At 46.7% G+C, this 19,420-nt stretch overlaps 1 protein-coding gene across 1 annotated transcript in view; it reads right to left on the bottom strand.

Moving 5' to 3' along the window:
• LOC144129559 (uncharacterized) overlaps window positions 1-19,420 on the bottom strand; it is a 97,636-nt gene that overhangs the window by 54,559 nt on the left and 23,657 nt on the right. The window contains exon 2 of the mRNA XM_077663702.1: window positions 6,057-6,140. Within this exon, the coding sequence (XP_077519828.1) occupies window positions 6,057-6,108 (52 nt within the window). The 5' untranslated portion in view covers window positions 6,109-6,140. The remainder of the gene's footprint in view (window positions 1-6,056; window positions 6,141-19,420) is intronic.

The following is a 19,420-nucleotide window of genomic DNA, read 5'->3' as shown; positions in this document are numbered from 1 at the left end:
TGGCATAGTTACTAGAACATTCTGGAACAACGTAGATTCAGCTCTGCCTGGATATGAACAATCGAGATAAATCTGGTCGCGTTGCGCATCGCAAACAAAGCGATAAATCAGCGTGCCGGCAGCTTTGGAGAATGAACAATCAAACACTGCAAAAAATTGCGGCAATATGGTAGCGCGGTTTGGTTCAAGAAGCGATTAGGATCGACCTGTAGGCCCCGTCTAAGTGACAACATCACAGCTACTGTTAACACATATACTTAAGGACAAACCGATATCAAGACGGACATATTAGAAATCTTTGGTTACAAGGGCGAAAAACAGACACAACACAAAGCAGAAAGACAGGACGGAGCGCTACTGTTCGACCATGAAACTTCTGCAGTTGTCCCCGTGCGTTGTCTCTTGCATGCTTGAAAACTAAACATTTTGACAGATTTGCCCGTCTGGTTGCGTTTGAAGATTTATAATAAACTGCACAACTCCAACCAAAAATTTTAACTTTAACCCAACGTTTCGAAGCCGACTCGGCTCCTTCATCAGGGGTGACTGAGGGCAGTAGCTAAGCGTCTTTAAGTATGGAGGGGAGAAGGGGGGGTCAAAGGAGCGACAGCGGTGACGCGAAAAACACGGAGGAGGGGGAGGAGGGTTTAGGCTGTTAGTCACGCTGGCGCACTGCAGGGAGGTGGTGACGCGACTTTTTTTCGTTGAGTTGAAGAGCGAATTCCCTGGGCATATACTGGTGGCAGGTTTCATTTTGTGCAGTTGATATTGTTCGGGGTGGTTTGGAAATGCCAGGATTCCAAAAGGAGCCTTTTGTGGTAATTCTTTGTGAGCTTGTGCGGAACCTGGAGACCCGGCTTTTTCAGCATTCGAGCGATGGTCTCGCTGACACCTCCGACATAAGGTAAAGTGACGTATTTTAGTGGTGGCGCTGGTCTTTGTGCGTTGATTTTTGACGAATGTCGCGTTTTGGGTAGCCTTTTGGGTAGCCGTTCATGATGAGTTCTTTGAATATCGTGCGTTGTTCTTTTCTTCTGTGAAGTTCTGTGCTGCAGTGTGTCTGAACTCTTCTGAAGTCAACGAAAAAATGTCGCGTCACCACCTCCCTGCAGTGCGCCAGCGTGACTAACAGCCTAAACCCCCCCTCCCCCTCCTCCCCTCCATAGCTACTGCCCTCAGCCTCTCTTGCATGCTGAACACGATTATGAACAAAATTTATGGCTGCGTTTCGGAGCTCGCCGTGCTGCTCATCAATACCAGTGTGCTGCGAAATATAGTTGCTGCTGTTGCGTATCGATATAACCAGCAGAAATACTTCTAGATGATATACATGTATGCGTACCGCGGCTCGACAACTCTGCCGTTCTGACTCAAGGACAAATAGGCATGAATTCAGGCGCCATTGTCGATCATCAACCATAACCAAGCGCTCATGAATGCAAATGCTTGCTTTGCTAAATAATAATAGGCTTATATAATCGCTTTTTTCTTCAGTTATGTGCAGCTGCGTTTGCTGCGCGCTGATGAAAGATTAAGAGAATTGCTTGCGCTGCCATGAGGTGCAAGCAATCAGGAAAAGCAATAAGGCACACATTGCGTAACGAGCTCAAAGGAGTTCAAGACTGTGCCTTAAAGACAGTGCTGGAAAGGGCCTTAGCTCAGCATGGATGTGAATCAGCTGGAAAAGGCAAAGAGTTTGCAAACAGGTAAGAAAGCACTATAACGAAAAGAGAAGTATAGATGCACATATTTTGTGCAGGCAGTTTCGGCATGCTGCGTACCACCTGATTTTCTGGTTAACGTGGAAGAGGCTGGGGGAGAACAACCGACGGATTCTACCAAGCTGTGTGCCGAGCGCTGTTCGAAAGAAGTACCACGCCAAAACTGGTTTATATACAGGCTTCAAGCATTACACGGAAAGCCCGAACGACAGGAAGTAAACGGCACTGGCAGATCACGTTGGTCTGTGGTTCGCTAAAGCGCGGGCCGCAGCGAAGCAAGCGCAGCCGGACGGCTGGCCGACTCTCGGTGAATGGCGTCACTTCCATCAGTTCTCCCTTTTTGCCGTCCCCCACCCGACACTTCCGGAAGCGACAAGGGCGTGTCGGCGGCGGGTATTTAAGAAGCGATTGCAGCTCTGTTTGCTGACAGAATTGGAAAAAAATTTACGCATATGATTTTCAAGGTCCTTTCTTCCTAATCACAGCTTTTCATGCGATTTGGGAACAGTTTCATGTTCCCTTTAATATTTAAGAGCGGGGACTCCCAACAAGCTTTCTAATTATCTACCTATTACACTGAAATCAAACGTTTAAACGTTTGGAGCATAATCTTTTACAAGCATATCCAACAGGTTTTATCTGCCACTTATGCTACTTATGTTCACCAATGATCTGAATTCATTTTTCGACTGCGGATTCGTTACTGATTGTGCGTTTCTAGATTTTTTCAAGCCTTTTGATAAGATTAATCATCAACTCTTTATAGTAAAGCTCAGTCGCCTTAACTTCGATACTGTAGTGCTTAACTGGATAATCGCATTTCTTTCTAGCCGCACTCAATATGTCCCAGACAACGAGACGGCCTGACTTGAGGTACCCGTGCTGTCTGGAGTGCCTCGGGGATCCGTCTTGGCTCTATTGCATTTTTCATTTATAGTAATGACTTACCCAACTGTGTTTCTAGCTCTATTTGTCTTTTCGTTGATGACTGTGTAATCTACCGTAAAATAACGAATACTTTCTGATGTGACATTAATCCAGACTGACTTAAATAATATCGCTTCTAGGTACTCTCTGTGGCAGATGAAATTGAACGCTGCGAAATGCAAAACAAATGCAAATTTCCCGCACTCAATCACCCTGTCCCAGCTGCTCTACTAATAATTTTGCACTTGACTCCGTTTCAACTTATCAGTACCTTGAAGTACAAATTGCGAATACTATTTCGTGGAAGATTCATATTAACTACATAACATCGAAAGCCAATCGCATGCTTGGGTATCTACAACGTAACTTTTTGTTTGCTCCATCTTCACTGAACAAGCAGCTATATACTACCCATGTTCGACCCATTCTCGACTACGCTACATCCATATGGGACCCTGGCCATGTATTATTGAGTAACACCTTGGATAGAGTACAAAATCTTCCTGTTCGTTTTATCCTTAATAATCACCACTCCATGGCACGCGTCACTAACATGAAACAAAATATAAATATGCCCCCTCGCGCTGTCCGTCGAAAGATTTCTCGTATTTGCCCCTTCCATAAGATTTACCATCAAAACGACCAACTCAGATCGCGCCTGATCACAGATGCCACTCATGTTTATGCACGTGTCGATTATCGCTACAAAGACGCCATACCTCGTCAAAACACCATGACATATGCACATTCATTTCTACCAAAAACATCCCGTGACTGGAACCACCTACCTGCTGCCCAGGTCGCTATGACCGACAGCCATCGGTTTCATACTTAACTTTCTTGTATTACTCGAACTTGACGTTTATCATGTTCTGTATGACTGTTCCTTCATTTTCAGCAATACGCTGCATGGTGCGATAGCATGTAACTTTATATGCTGCATTCTGTTCAACCAATCTATTGCGTATTTGCAACCTACCCGGGTGCTTTGCATACGTGCCGTTTTTGTTGTTGCTGCTGTTATTTTCTACTTTATACTCTTGCCTTTTTTTCCTCTCCTTAGTCAAATGCCAGAGTGTCATTCCTATTTCTGCCCCTCCCCTCTACACTGCTTTTGTAAGCCCTGAGGGTGAAATAAATAAAGAATAAAAACTGCGTTATTAGCGTAAACCAACATAGCTTTCATCATGGCTTGCCTACCGTCGCGCAGCTGGTAGACTCTGTGCATGATTTTTGTCAGAAAGCGGTTAAAAAACAGACACAAACTGCTTAGATTTAAAGAACGGTTTTGACTTGGTTAATCATAGGAAATTGCTATTAAATAGAAATTAATACTAATGAGTATTTCTATTGTTACGTTGATTGAATATTTCATTAGTAACCGCCGCCAATTTGTAACCATATAACAGAATAAATCCAACATAAACATGTGAAGTCTTTGGCAAATCAAGGCTCCGTGCTGGACCTGTTACTGCTCTTGATACGCATGGGTCACCGTGCCACTGGTCTGTCGAAGTGAGATTATTCACAGATGACTGTTTGGTTATGTTTCCAAAGGACTACATGAAATATTCCTTCATCGTTCAAACAGCGTCAGATTGGAATAAGCTACCCAGTCATACCATATTTGCAAAGAGCCGCCAGACAGGTTGACTGAAATACTGGTGTGGCATCTGGGAATATAATTCATGCACTGCATATTCTGAGGACATGTATATTATTTTTTGGAGACTACTGTTATCACCACTCTTGTTGTACGCGATCCATGTAACTCATGCATTATTGTGTTGATGCGGGCACAACTGCTTTGCACGCTCTACACTGCTGTTATGACCTATTGCTATATTGGCTCTAGAGAAGACTGACACTATGTGAAATAAATAAACAAACACCCTGCATGCTCTCTGGCGAGCCAGTCTATGCCATAGCCACCAGGAAAGTTTTCCCTTTGGATACACTGCGGTGTGTGCGTACTGTGGTAAGAAACATGGGAAGACTGCTGGAAGCGGACTGTCAGCACTTCAGCCGCTCTTCCTGACAGTTTGAAGATGCGCCTCAATTCGTGGTCCGAGTACATGCTTATTACGAATTTTCAGTATCGTGGAATTCGGTCCGCATTCTATCACGTCAAAACCAAAGAGAAAAATGCTATTAATTTGTCGTCCTTCTGTTCGCTGTGCTAGAGCTCCTTGACGATTTCGAAAGAAATGATACCATAAAAAACTCGAAGGCTTATGGCGTTTGCGGGCAAGAAGCATCGACCGAGCTCCGCCTGAAGCGTCGATAGGAACCATGTTCTTTGCACAAATGACGAACAGGAAGTAACAGCGAAAATTTATTGCGCAAACTGCCTAAAGAAACCGCGTTTGTAAATTTCGTGTCACTTTTAGCACAGCGTAAGTAGTTTTTAAATTCATTTTCCCGGCGATTCTTCTGATGTGCAGCATTTTGCAGTTAGGTGTAAACTGGCACAGTACACACGATTATTTCTCGATTAGTACAGCGCGTCTGATTCGCAATTCCACGACGCAAGCTGAAGCTGCCCGAACACGTCATTCAGAGACGGACGTAGCCCTAAGCTGGCGGGAGACATTTCTGAGATTGACAAATCGAAATGACTAAAAGAGGCAGAATGGGCAGGAAACGGCCGAAGTGAGCACGCCGGGGTGCTCACTCATCATAGTGTCTTCGCTTGTAAAGGAACCCTATAACTATAAGAAGAGAACTTCTACATTTGTTGCAGCTTTATTAGGTTTGCAGAACACCTCGGGTCTCACGAACCTAAGTAAATATCTGTTAACCGCTCAAGTGCACACGATAAAACTGCACCACAGCACACATCCCCCCTCGACTCCATAAAAGGCAGAATTAAAGCTTTTAGAATACCTTGGTCGCTAAAGTCTGCGCAGTGTCTGGAATAATTGATCAGACACGTCGCTGTTCCCCTTGCTTTACTGCTATTTTTCATCCGTGGTGGCTCACTGGTTATGGCGCTGGGCGCCTGCTGTCCCGAAACACGTCGCTTCGATCCCGGCTTCGGCAGTTGAATTTCGATGGAGGCGAAATTCTAGATTCCCGCGTAATGTGCGATGTCAGTGCAGGCTAAGAGAACCCCAGCTGCTCTAAATTTTTGGAGCTCTTCACTACAGCGTCCATCATAACCTGAGTTGTTTCGGGACGAAAACCCTCCTAAACCATACACCTTGTTTTATGCAACCTGATACATTCTGAAGCGGCAATACATCGTAGAAAGCGGCATTTAGGCCATTTCTTATATACATTGTTTTCATAAGCCATCAAGATATTTCTTCTACATCTCTGAAGCGGAACCCTTCTTAAGAATTAGACACTCGAACCAATGCATTATCGCTTATTGCAATTTATGAATTATTTGTCAAATATACTTACCGCTAACGAGCACAAGAAGCATGGATCTTCGTATCCACCCTGCCTGATCCATTATTGTATGGATTCAATATACAAAGAGTGACTCTGAAAGCGGCAGACAGCAAAAAAAATGGTGTCTTTAATTGTGGCACATTTGTACGTCCCGCGGTGTTTTTCTCTTCACGTATGTCGGTGACACAATATTACAATGGGGTTTGAAAATACCGAAATGAGACAACGCGGCAATCTATGCAATTTTTTTTTGACAAGGCTGTTGCGCGTATCACTGTGTTTCTAGATCCATCCATAATGATTCACTTCTCCTATCAACGTGCGCTTTCGGCAAAGCTTTTTTTCCTCTTTCTTGTTTCTTAAATTCCAATTTTCCTGCCGCACGATATACACCAATTAACACTAATTTATGAGCTAACATAGTAGTGCCAGTCGTTAGAACTCTGTGCCATTTCGTTTCCTTTGCTTTATATGTTTCTGTGTTACTATTTGGGATGACATCTGACTTATTACTTTCAAGGCGTGTCAGCATTGAGCGCTCCGCTTTACAGTCATCAGTCCAGTGTTTTCTTACAACCTAAGCGCTGTCGTACCTTATTCAACATGTGGGGCGAATGCCACGTAGTGCCATTTTAGTGTGAGGTGAGAAACAAAGACATAGAATTTGAAAAAAAAATTACTTGCTAAAAATAAAGTACAAAAAGACACGACAAGGGAGCGGAAGACCGAGTAAGCATGGTTAGAACTGCGAACAAGATCCGTAGTTTACATGCAAATCACTTCTATTATTTTTTTCCTCACTTATCACCAAACGGTAAAGAATTCACCCCGTGGGTTTCCGCCATGTCATAATAGCCGGCACAGAACAATGAAAACATGAGGCGCAGCGATCAAGCACGGCTGTCGGGCTTTGGAGCGATAAAGGTGCAGAGTTCCTCTTGATGCCCACCCGAAAGATTGATTTTCGGTAAACTTAAGCGACCCGAAGTTTGCGGGGTGTCTTGCTGACGGCACTTCCGGGCATTCACAGCCACGTTTTAAGCGAGGTCAGCTCGCAGGTTCAAGTCATCACCTAACATCCACGGCTATTGGCATCCATGCGCCTCCTCCATCATCTCGCTTTAGATACAAGCCATTTGAAGTAGCTACTGACCTACCACAACACACCAGAAACCGTGGCGAACCATTTAAATTAAATTAAATTGGTTTTGGGGGAAAGGAAAAAGCGCCGTATCTGTCTCTTATCTCGGCGGACATCTGAACCGCACACTTAAGGAAGGGTTAAAGGAGGGATGGAGAGAGGAAAGGAAGAAAGAGGTGCCGTAGTGCAGGTATCCGTAATAATTTCGACCACCTGGGGATCTTTAACGTGCCCTGATATCGCTCAGCGCACAGTGCCCTTTCTGTTTCGCCTCCATCGAAACGCAGCCGCCCCGGTCGGGTTCGAACCCGAGCTCTCCGGGTCAGTAGTCGAGCGGTTCACGTTTGCGTTCACAGACACTGAAAAATATGTGTCCTCATGATCGGTGCATTTTGATTTTATGCGTGCGCAACTAGCCGCATGATTTGTCGTCAAGCAAGAAATACTACTATTGAGTCTCACTGTTTTCTTCCACGGGAAACTGTCGAAAAGCATTTGAGAAATTCTTTAAAAAATCTAGCCACCGCGGTGGCTCTGCGGTTATGGTGCTCGGCTGCTGACCCGAGAAACGCGGCTTAGATCCCGGCTGCGCGGTCACATATCGATGGAGGCGAGATGCGAGAGGCCCGTGTACTGTGCGTAGTTGAAATTTAAGAACCCCAGGCAGCCCAAATAATCCGGAGCCCTCCACTACGGCTTCTCTCATAGCGTCAGTCCATTCAGGACGTTAAGCCCTATAAACTGAACTAATCATATTCAAGGCGAAAGCCTTTAATTGCTCATACTCGCGGTGACCGTCCGTCCGGTCGCGTGACATGGCGGTGTCCGTCCGTTACGTCGCAACCTATGTCACGTGACCTTCCCACGTGATCACAGCCTGCCAAGTGGGCTTCGGGCAAACTACCCAGTGCCCACTGCCTTTCGCCTTCCCGCAGTTAAGAGACATCTAAGTGCCCGCAACGAATTTTTCACTTTCTATCGCACACAACCATTTGGCGACGCATTGCAAAGGGGAGTCGTTTACAAAAAGCAAAATACAACTTGCAGTACTTGTTTCCAGTATTAAGGCAATGTTCTCACTAAAATGCTGCAGTAAGTATTTGCCCTGCTTTTCCATGAGACCACACTGTCTGCGCCTTTCGTGCGGCTATAACGTCGTGCCGCACCAAACAGTTGTTTCATCCATGTTCACCAAGTGTACTTTTCGAATCTCCTTACTGCCGGTCTCATTTTTCAAACACAGCACAGCAACATGACACATACCTGGTGAAATTAACAACGTCCTGCCGGATTTATTAATGATTAAAAATGTAAATCACTGCTCAAAAAAGCCGCTTACATCAAAGGGTATACGATTAACTAGATGCATGGGAAGTGTATTTGAATGCAGGTAGAAGCATTTTTCAAGACCAGCACCTAACGATCAGCCCTGCTTCACAGGAAGCACTAAATAAAATATTAACAACCAAAAGCGTTTTCTTCATTGCCACCGCGTATGCCGTTTTTTCATGTATGCACATTGCGAAAGCATGCAGAACGCAATCACACTAAGGTCAAAGTACAGTAGCCGGTAAAGAAAATACTCACTGCTAAAGATCAGCACTGCCAGTCTCAATTATCGCAGCGACGAGCTTTATACCTTTGTGTCTCACGCAGTAGTCCGAGAATATACTCAGGAGTTTTGCATATGCAAAGGCAACACACGGCGCGGATGTCTGGCAGAATGAGAGGGCGAACATAGCGGACAAAGTTGCATAGCGTCTGATGGTTTAAAAATAGCCTAGAGTGGTTCCGGAGTTGTAAGCACCACATTAAATGAAGGGTCGTTGGCGAGGAACGTGCTCTCGCTCCAATATATGAGTTAAAACTCAAAAGAAAGCATTTGACCGAAGTCTGTCTGGTTGGGAGGCTTCTGTTGGAGTCGTGGAACATATAACAGACACGAAGGAATGCTAATCGCATCCCTGGGGGCACTTCCTTCGTCTTACGTCCATGATTTGCGGCCATTGAACACCGGAGGTATTCAACACAAGGGCTTAAAAAGCCAAGCTGCGCCTCGCCCGTAGTCACACCGTGAAGAAGGTACCGAGCGTGTCCCTAAACGTCGTGACTTTCAAAAATTAACGTGGTTGGCGTCAGTCATCTTTCTATTAAAAATATATGAGTCGCAACGCGCGAACATAGGCAGAAGCTGGTTCTCACTCTTGCCTCTTAACAGTAGTCACTAGGAGTTCTAGGAGAAAGTGCATTTCTTGGAAGTGACCCCACCCCCTCGCAAGAAAGAAGCTTGCTATCTGTAATGGAAGAGCATTTTTTTCGCTATGAATTTCTAGCACAACACCAAAGAGTGCATTTCACTTCGGCTGGTAGAACCGACTTCTGTCAGTTACCGAAGAAATTTTTACCAAGATACCCATCATGCCTGAAAGAGAATGTATTTCAAAATTAATTCTATTCGTTAAAAACAAAGTTAATTATGCGACAAATTTTTAATCTAGCGAAACCTTTTTTCAAACCAAGCATCATGTATGTAAATGAAATGGGTTTTGGAGATCGAGATCTGCTGTCGTAAGCACACATGATCGAGTCACTTGTGATGCTTATCACGTGATACATTCCAGCATGCTGCATTCTGTCAGCGGTGCGTCGTGATGTATTTCAAAAGAAATGTGTTCTTCAGCCCGCCGCTATCGCTATGTTCAGATTGCATGTAATAGTGACTTGAAATTCTCTTCATGTGAGTACGCTCATGTGTAGTGAATTACTTTTCCATCCAGGCATCACGCATTTCAAACGACAGTTTTCTTAAACCTCTGTTCGGATACCAGCATGACGAGCTCACATGACGAACTTGCCAGTTATTGCAGTCATAAAACCATCTTCAAACATACTGCAACACGTAATTATTCATATGAAACCAAATGGTTTCCGAAGCCCTGATCCGAAGGCTATAACTATGACCAAGTGAATTGTGACTCTTCTCACTTGGCCACATTGGAGCCTGGTGCAATATTTTTTTACCCAGGCTTGTTGCATATAAAGGGAAATGGTAATTCAATCTCGGTTTGGTTATAACTATAATGATCTCATATGACGTAATCATTTGTGACGCTTGTAACATCATCATCATCAGCCCACTGCAGGGCAAAGGCCTCTCCCACGTCTCTCAAATTAACCCGGTTCTTTGCGAGCTGCGCCCACCCTATGCCTGCGAACTTCTTAATCTCATCCGCCCACCTAAGCTTCTGCCGCCCCCCTGCTACGCTTGCCTTCTTTTGGGATTCACTCAGTTACGCTTAGGTCCAGTGAATGCCTTGCCTTCGCATCGCATGCCCTGCCAAAGCCCAATTCTTCCTCTTGATTTCGACTAGGATGTCATTAGCCCGCGTTTGTTCCCTCACGCACTCTGCCCGCTTCCGATCTCTTAACGCTACACCTAACATTTTTCTTTCGATGGCTCGCTGCGTTGTCCTTAACTTAAACCGAACTCTTTTCGTCAGCCTCCACGTTCCTGCCCCGTAGATGACTACCGGCAAGATACAGCTGTTCTACACTTTTCTCATAAGGGATATTGGTAAACTGCTACTCATGATATCAGAAATCCTGCCTTAAGCGCTCCTTCCCATTCTTCTTCTTCTAGTTATTTTCCTCTCATGACCCGGATCAGCTGTCACAACCTGCCCTAAGTAGACGTATTCCTTTACCACTTCGAGCACCTTCCAGCACTTCCAGCGGCTTGTAACATGACCACGTTCAAACATAATGCACTGTTTTTGTACCCACGCATGATCCATATCACACGAAAGGTGTTTCGAATACCTGCTCAGCTGTCACTATAATCAGGCCACATGTCCCAGTCCGTGGTGATTATGGTCACGTGATTAATATTGAGAACACACCACTATTCTACCGAGGCATAATGCATATCAAATTACAAGTTTTCAAATCACTTAGGTCACCTGATGTAGTCACTAGTTATTGGGTTCATGGGACCGCGCTCGAACATAAGGCACTATCTGTGTTCCGAGGCATGTTGCTTGCAAACCAAAATGGTTTTTTAAGCGTTGTTAGATTATCACTTCGGTGAGCGCACACGATCACTTCAATACTGACTCCTGCCACGCGAGCATACTCGAGCATAGTGCGCCCTATATAAATTCTGTCCAGTGTCTGAAGGCTTGGCTTGACGACCGTTGAGCGTAGAACCCTTGGTACTTGGCCCGTGATGACCCGTAAGGTTTGTTGCATATTTCATATATGCTGTTTGGCCACAGGTACCCTTGTGCCATAAAAGACAATACCATCATCATTGATGCGATGGGTCATCAAACTGAATCACTTTAATGCACAATTTATTCAATGCAGTCGATGACAGTAAGAGTGAAAAACCGTGCATCAGACGAAAACACCACATAATGTTCAGAGCCATCGGCGAATCGAATTTGGAGTCAATTAATTGTTATCTCTTTGCACGTCGACCAGGCGCTAATTTGCAAATTGCGGCTCCATGAAGGTCAATCACTTGCTGCATTATTGAGGGCGGTGATCTGTACAATGCTTCACCGAAGCTGGTGTCACCCTTCATTCGGTCGCACTCCATTCCTACAGCTCGAAAGAGCCCATTTGCCGACGCGCAATGCAGATCACTCCTAACCACGTCGAACTTCGTTTTTCCGCGCACTTGCTCGGTAATCTTCATATGAGCTCTTGTCGGTGGCCATTCAAGCCTTCGAACGCACGATCGGCTGGAAGTCCGTATTCCGTCTTGGCTGTGTGCAGTGGGGAGACGTCTCGTTGAAAAGAAAATCGTATTCGGGAATGGACCGTCAAGGGCATATTGAAGCATGACAAGGTCGAGAATTTCACGGCATTTCTCTATCATAAGGCTCCCATATATCCAGTACAAGCACCAAGTCCATTTCTGAAACAGTGCCCCACACATGGGCGGTGCATCTACCGGTCAGCTCATTTTTCTGCCCGCAGTGGGGGTCATACCTTACGCAGTGTGGCAATCAGGCGCGTCGTTTGATGTTCCAAACAGTGGTAAATGCTGTTGAATCGCTCAACTTAAGTTCATTTCACCCGTGTACGCCCCACGAGGCGTGTTCGGTGGCGAACAGGCGCGCAGTTTTCTTTCGGATGGAGAGAAGAGGATTTTGAGGCGTGACGGGGGAGTGGAGATCGCCTACCGCGAGCCGCAGTTTCACGGTCGATACGCTGGCAGACACCCCAGCAAAATCACCACTTTAATTGGCAGTGCCAAAGGGTTTCACTTGTTGGGAAGCGAGAATGACTTCTTTGGAACCTTCGGTTACCAGAATGTGATGGTTATAAAAGCATCGGCAATTTGCCATCTCCTCTTTACGACCGTCCCACAATTTTCGCAATCTGTCCGTGGGAATACTCCGCGATACAGAGATTGACAACACGCAAACGTTGCTCGTTCAGGACTCTCGACATGGTGGTAGCACCGACACAAAAAACGGGAACGTTTGCTGGAAGGTGCCCTGTATCAGTCGTCGGCAACATGTAGCAACCCGAGCAAGCGGCGGCTGCAAGCTTCGGCGTACGTAATGTCCTCCTCCTCCTAGCACGAATACATTTAAACATTTGTTGACATAAGAACTACTCGCTTTTTGTTGAAGGTAAAGAAAGTCAAAAGACGCTATGTCAAAGCATCGTGTAATGCAGGCTGTAACGCGCGAAAAGCACATCTCATCCCCTGAACGATTGGTCCGTCAACCAAAAGCGGGAAGCACCCTTCGAACACATCCAAGCAAGATGAATCGCTTATATTCTGATCTGACGGCTAGTCTTGATCCTCACACCATGCCGCGACTGACGGTCCTTAGATTATTAATCTCGCTCTGGTAGAACGATGTAGAGCTCCACGGCTCCTTTCTATCCATATAAACTATGCTGGCTCTCTTCCAGTCATCTAATTACGCGCACAGGCAGCGCAACTGCGCATGACCGAGCGGTTTGCTCGCTAGATGTGAAGATCGCTGCGGTGAAGGCTTGACAAGGGCAGCAAAGCGGCGAGCGGAAGATGCCTGCGGGAGCATTGGTACAGCATTGTGATGGATTCGGCGGTAAACAGGAGCCAGCAGAATGTGCATTAACGGCACGGGAGGGCACGGTATCCTGAAGAGGAGCGGAGATGGAAGTGGCATCTGCAAGGATGGATTAACTGTTCGGCGTGAGTGGCTGCTACGCAAGCAGCAGGTTTCATGTAGCGTTTCAGTGCCTCATCACTGCCTCTTGGTCTATCCGTGTCTTACTGTACTTCCTGTATACTTCTTTTTAACTGCCCTTTCGACTCTATTTTCATCTGCCGCGCTTAGGTGTCGCACATGTTTCTTGCAGCCTTATACACAGCCTTGCCCTGTCCCGACAGGCAGCGCAGGCTTGGCTCCGTTGGTCTATGTATCCCTATTGAAGCGTTTTTTTTCCGCAATAAATCGGCCTTTCTGGTGCTGACTGTGCGTGTGTCACTCGTAGGGGGAGACCACGGCTCGTGCAGCCCGTTCCATGGAAGGCGGGGCCTTCGAGGACAACTGCTTTAAACATATCTTTACCCGTCCCTACACTGTACACTTGCTCCAGAGCTAATCCGTATTCCGAAAGCTCGCCAAGGTCTTCAAGCCAAGCTTCCGTCGTCTGCCGCTCAAAAATGTCTTTCATAAGCGAATGTCTGCAAACGGATTTTGCCGGCTTCGATGAGTTCGCACTAATGCCTAGGAAGAAGTAATCAAGGCGTGTAGCACTGTTCATTTACAATGAAACGATTCGATTCTGAAGTGACTGTGACACCTGTTATTTGGTTTTTCTTGCTTCTTGGTCTACTTTTTGTCGAAAAATCGCGGCGCTCAGAGACATTTTTTGTTTTATGCCTTTTATTACGGGATCGACGACTCTCCAAAAGTTGGAGTCTTCAATGAATTGAAATGGTCGACCGTTTGCAGGGACTAGTTCGCCGCAGGTATCCATAACGGCTTTTCCTGTTATATTTATGCGTAGAGCCGCTTCAGTCTTCATTACTTCCGGGATCTGTGCGTGCTTCATTTCCTTGCTTTGCCGCGGTCAGAGAACATGCTCGCTACGAAATACTGGCGAGGATTTGATTGACGTTGGCTTTTCCAAGGAGTAGTGCTTCATATTCTGCCCAATGACGCCGCTGCATATGACAGGCTAGCAGCATGCTGCCTTGATAGCCGCACGGCAATGTCAGATATAGACTCCCCTTTTTCTACATCAATTTTGAAATACTTGCGGACTGCATGATGACTGAAGGGCATAATTTGCTTAAAAAGCGGCGCCGGAAAGAAAAGAAAAAGAACAGCACGGAAGGAATCACACACTCAATGAATTTCTACTGATGACTTAAGAGCTTTGTGCTACGCTAGTCAAGTATCGTGTAAAAAAACATTACAAGGCCAGAGCAATACGTTCCCAATACTGGGTCGCAATGATGTTCGCCAGCTTACTTTTAATAAAAGTCAGAAGAGCAAGGTTCCTGGCTAGTTAGTAATGCATTGTACTTAGAAACAGCGCGAAGAAACGCGGACACCACAAAGAAGCGACACACACGAGCGCTGACTTACAGCTGTATTTTTTTGGAAGGAATGATGCTTAAATAGAAGGCATGAGAGAGTGGTTAACAGGACTTCTGCAGCGATAACCGGCAATCTGTGTGGTCGTGTCAAAAACAGGAACGAAGTAAGCAATAAAAAAAGTGTAAAGAACCGCAAGAGGTGGTCAGATGGCAGTAACAAAGCAAAACCAATGAAAAATTAACCAAAAGGGGGCAGAATGCGTTACAACCATGAGGAACACAGATGGGAAAATACAAGTGAATACATAAAGAATGAAAGACGCAAAAGCTTTAAAAACGTGCCCAAAAAGGAGGGATTAAAAGCTTTAAAATCTAATAAGACGCTGTGGATGATAAAACAAGATCAATTCACTACGAACAAGGGATCATTGAATCATTTAGCTGTTAGTGGCTCAAAAAAACCTCAAGTGTTCACCAAGCCACCCAGAAAATTCAGCTCTTTTTCCGACAAAGAGGCGGATTGACGAGGGAAATCGTCGAAGCGCTCCAAATTCATCATGCTGGTGATCAGCGCGTGAGCACTGCATCCCTCTCCTTGTCGGAAAAAGAGCTAAATTTTCTTGGTGGCCTGATGAACACTTAAGGTTTTTTTGTGCCACTTACAGATAAATGATTCAATGATCTCTTGTTGGCAGTGCCTTTACCTTGTTTTATCCTCCACAGCGTCTTATAAAATTTTAAAGCTTTTTTTTTTGAAGCGATGTTTATTGCCTCAGGGCATAAAAACTATGAACTGAGAGATGAGTAAGATGCTTAAATAGACGAAAAAAGGTGGGCTGATTTGATGAAATCAAGAAGTGAATGATGATATGGACCCTGTGTCCAGGCAATATATCAATCCGGATTGTCCGATGAGAGTCCCACTGCCGCCAGGTGCCGAATTCTCGTCAGCTTCAGCGCCGGGAAGCCCCACAACAGGTGGTGAATATCCGCCTCACAGTCTCTGTTCTTGCAGACTGGACACCCGGGGCGGGGATATAAATCTTTGAAATGCGACCACTTGCGTGTCACAGCTGGAGTTAGGGCAACAACGACCCGTATCCTCCGAAGCACAACCTCGTCTGCACGGATAAGACCACGGGGGAGGGTTACCGCACTCGAAGGGATTAGAGCACGTGTGCGGCGCCGGAGGTGTTCCTTTCTTGTTTAAAGGGGGGAGGTGTCATCCAGAGTGAGGACTCGAGGCAAGGACGAGGTTGGGGTAAAAAGGCGGTTGGCAGAATCTGTGCGGATTTGTGCGTTCAGGAGGTCATGTGGGACCCACTCAATACGGATTTGTTGCGGGATGCGTGCCGCTAGATGATGGATGTCTTGGCAGATTTCTGGAGTGCGACTGACTCGTCGTAGTAGGCGTGTGACGTGAAGGGCGTCGGTGGCAATTACAATGCAGGCCGTGGGTAGCATGGGGAAAGCGGCCACAGAGCAAAGTGCTTCTTGAACCGCAAGCATCTCCGCACAGAAGTAGGAAGGAGGTTCTGAGAGGCGAAACTTCGAAGTTTTGTTCAGAGCAGGCTTGCAAGAACAGTAAACTGCCGTTGTTGTTTCGCCGGCCTCGAAGCTTGCGTCAACGTACATAACGATGGAGCCATGCGGCAGATTGGCGTCTTGCTCTATAATTCGGTCACGAAACGACAATGCCGCGCGAGTAGATGATGGCCGACGTAGATCAGTTGGCTTGTTGTTGCTTAGCTGCACAAAACTCCAAGGAGGAAGAACTGGCGGGGGCGGCTGTAGAATGGAGTACGATGAAGCATATGCCCTGAGTACACACGTTGTGTGTAAAGCTTGACTTTAGGCGGCGAGCATCGCGTCGTTGCTGCACCAGCTCATCTAGTGTATTCAGCTGCGCATGTTATTTTAGCGCCACGATCGGGGTAATACGGGGAAGGCAATAGATGACCCTCATTGCCTCTCGATTATCAGGTTCTAAACGATGCCATTGAGCCCTCGTCAAATGCTGGAATTAGGCTTGGTAAACGAGGCGCCGTTGCAGAACCGCCCGCTTCAACTGTCGTGCAACATGAGGGCTTGCTCCGCCTGTTTTAGGAGCAATGCTTCTAATCAGACCCAACGCCTGAATTGCTTGCTTTTTGGCTTTTTGTTCCGGACTCGTGCATTGTCAATCCCAAGACATTTACGGTCGAACTTTCTTGAATTGGAGCTCCGGATAGATGGAGACGAATTGGTGTTGCAGCCAGTTTACGGCGCCCCCAGCGGTTGGCGACTGACACGAACGTGGTTTTGGTCACTGAAAGCTGCAGACCAATTCAAGAAACAAAAGTCGACGTAAAATCTATGGATGATTGTAGGCCTGCTGCTTGAGTCATCAGTTCGTTGTGAGTTCTCCACACCGTTATATCATCAGCATACAATAAGAACTTAATCTCAGAGACATCATGTAAGCGCCAAGCAAGGGGGATAAAAGCAATATTAAATAATGTTGGCGATAACACCGATCCCTGGGGAACGCCGCGAAGAGGCACAAATGATCTGATGGCTTCACCACCGAGGCGTATGGCGAAGTGTTAGCCTTCAAGGAAGGATTTAACAAAATTACGTGCTCAAACGGGGAAATGCAGCATGTCAAACGATTCCAAGATGGCAGCATGACTGATTTTATCGTACGGCTTTGCAACGACCATGGCCAGTACAGTACGTACATTGTGGCTGCGAGTTGCGGCCAGAACTGCTGACGCCAAGACAGCCAGTCCATCTTCTGTACTTATGGATGTACGAAAACTAATTTGGGCAGGAGGGTAGAAACCATGGCGCTCAAGCCACGACGACAGTCAACTCGCAAGCATTTTTCGGTAATCTTGCATAATGTTGGCGTAAGCGATATAGGCAAGAAATTTCCGAGGTCTGTTGGCGGCTTTCCCGGCTTTGGTATAAGGATCACAAACGCCGATTTCCAGGTTTTTGGTACGACGCCTTCTCTCGATACCTTGTTAATGGTGGCGAGGAGTTGAGGCAGTACAGCGGAAGTTAAGTTCTTGTAAACCTCGTAAGGAATGGTGTCCGGACCGGGCGCAGTCTTCCGACTGGCCTCGTCTATTCCTGCAAGCAACTCGGGCACTGAAAATGGACTTGCCATTCCCTCGGCGTCGCCTCTAGATGGGAGCTTATCGACATATGCTGGAATGGCAGCCAAGGGGGCTCCTATGACCCTTGAAGGCAACACATCATACTTTGGGAAAAACTTCCGCGCTGCCTCTCTGGCGATATCATCCGGAGCTAAGTTAGCTGCGAAGCGTGCTGTGGCCGCTGCGTCAGGACGACGGGAACCATGTTCCGTTGCACGAAACGTTCGCCAGAGAGCAGTATTCGATGACTTTGTCGTGAACTGCTCACACCACGCATGCTACTGCCGTCGCGAAAAATCGCGTCCCTATCTGCGAGCCTTGGCAGTAAGGTAATTCAGCCTTGTCCGTGCTTGCGCAGAAGTCGGGTCTCGGGAAGCTGCCATCTCCGTTTGTCGGCGAGCAGCCCACAGGTTAAGCAAACTCACATCCGGCGCCGGGAGGTTCACGCCCGTCCAGGTGACAGCAGTAGCCTTATTCAGTGCAGTTTGTATGCAATCCACAAGTAGTGTAGAAGATTGCAGAGAGAGATCTTCGACGGTGGTGCAAAACATGTCCCAATTGACCACAGAAACACTACGGTGTAATCGGCGGGCCCTTGGTGGATATGGGATGGTGGTCACTACCCCAGCAGTCTGGCTCCAGGTGCCACGATGGAGTTCCGGGTCCTGACCACCAAGTAAGGTCCGGAGCATATGTTGGACTGCGAGCATGGCACACAGTCCGCCTTGCTGAATCTGGATGGTTGAGTAAAACAAACAGATTCTGCGAATGCGTCCCGCACACGCCTACCACGGGGGCTTGAAGTGGGGTACTCCCAGTCCGGATGAGGGGCGTTAATGTCACCATCGACTAAAACAGGCAACTCTGGGTGCTGTCGTCGTAGAGTTAATAACCACCCTAGATTAAAGCGGGAGGGAGCTCCACCGGCGGGTCTCACATAGTATGACACGATGACAACAGTTGCCTTAGGAAGCTTCAGAGTCACTCTACCTCTTGATATGAGGTGCACCAGTTTTCTAGAGAGAGGCAAACTTGAGGAAAACGCGCATCAACGTACACCACCGCCTTTCCCGGAGGGGCAACAGTGTGCACACGACGGTCGTTCATTGAAGGAGACATGTATCCATTAAAGCCTGGAATGGATGGCAAGACATTGGTCTCCTGCAGTAGCAGGGCCCACACCAGGAGCTTGTTCATGCGAAGTCGATATTTGAGGTCTCCCAGCTTTGTGGAGAGGCCTCTGCCGTTCATTGGAGCACACTAAAACTACGTGTACACGCCATTTTCGATTATGCTTCCAAGCGTTGCAATAGAACTGATGTCAGGTTACATAACTGGTTTACCATAAATCGGAGGTGGGACGCTGTTGAGTTATCCTGCAGTGCTGCAGAAGGTCTGGTAGAGTCGGCGAAAAACGCATGAGGGCAGGACGTAGTCGTAGGCGCTGCAGCATTGATTGGCGTGGAGTGGAATTCCACTGGTTGTCTAGGGCGAGCAAGCAGTTCACGGCGTTGCCGTAGCTTAGAGACCTCGG

Source organism: Amblyomma americanum, chromosome 4 (assembly GCF_052857255.1).
Source record: "Amblyomma americanum isolate KBUSLIRL-KWMA chromosome 4, ASM5285725v1, whole genome shotgun sequence".
NCBI lineage: Eukaryota > Metazoa > Arthropoda > Arachnida > Ixodida > Ixodidae > Amblyomma > Amblyomma americanum.
The sequence above is the reverse complement of the archived record's forward strand: the minus strand, read 5'-3'. Positions and strand labels throughout refer to the sequence as shown.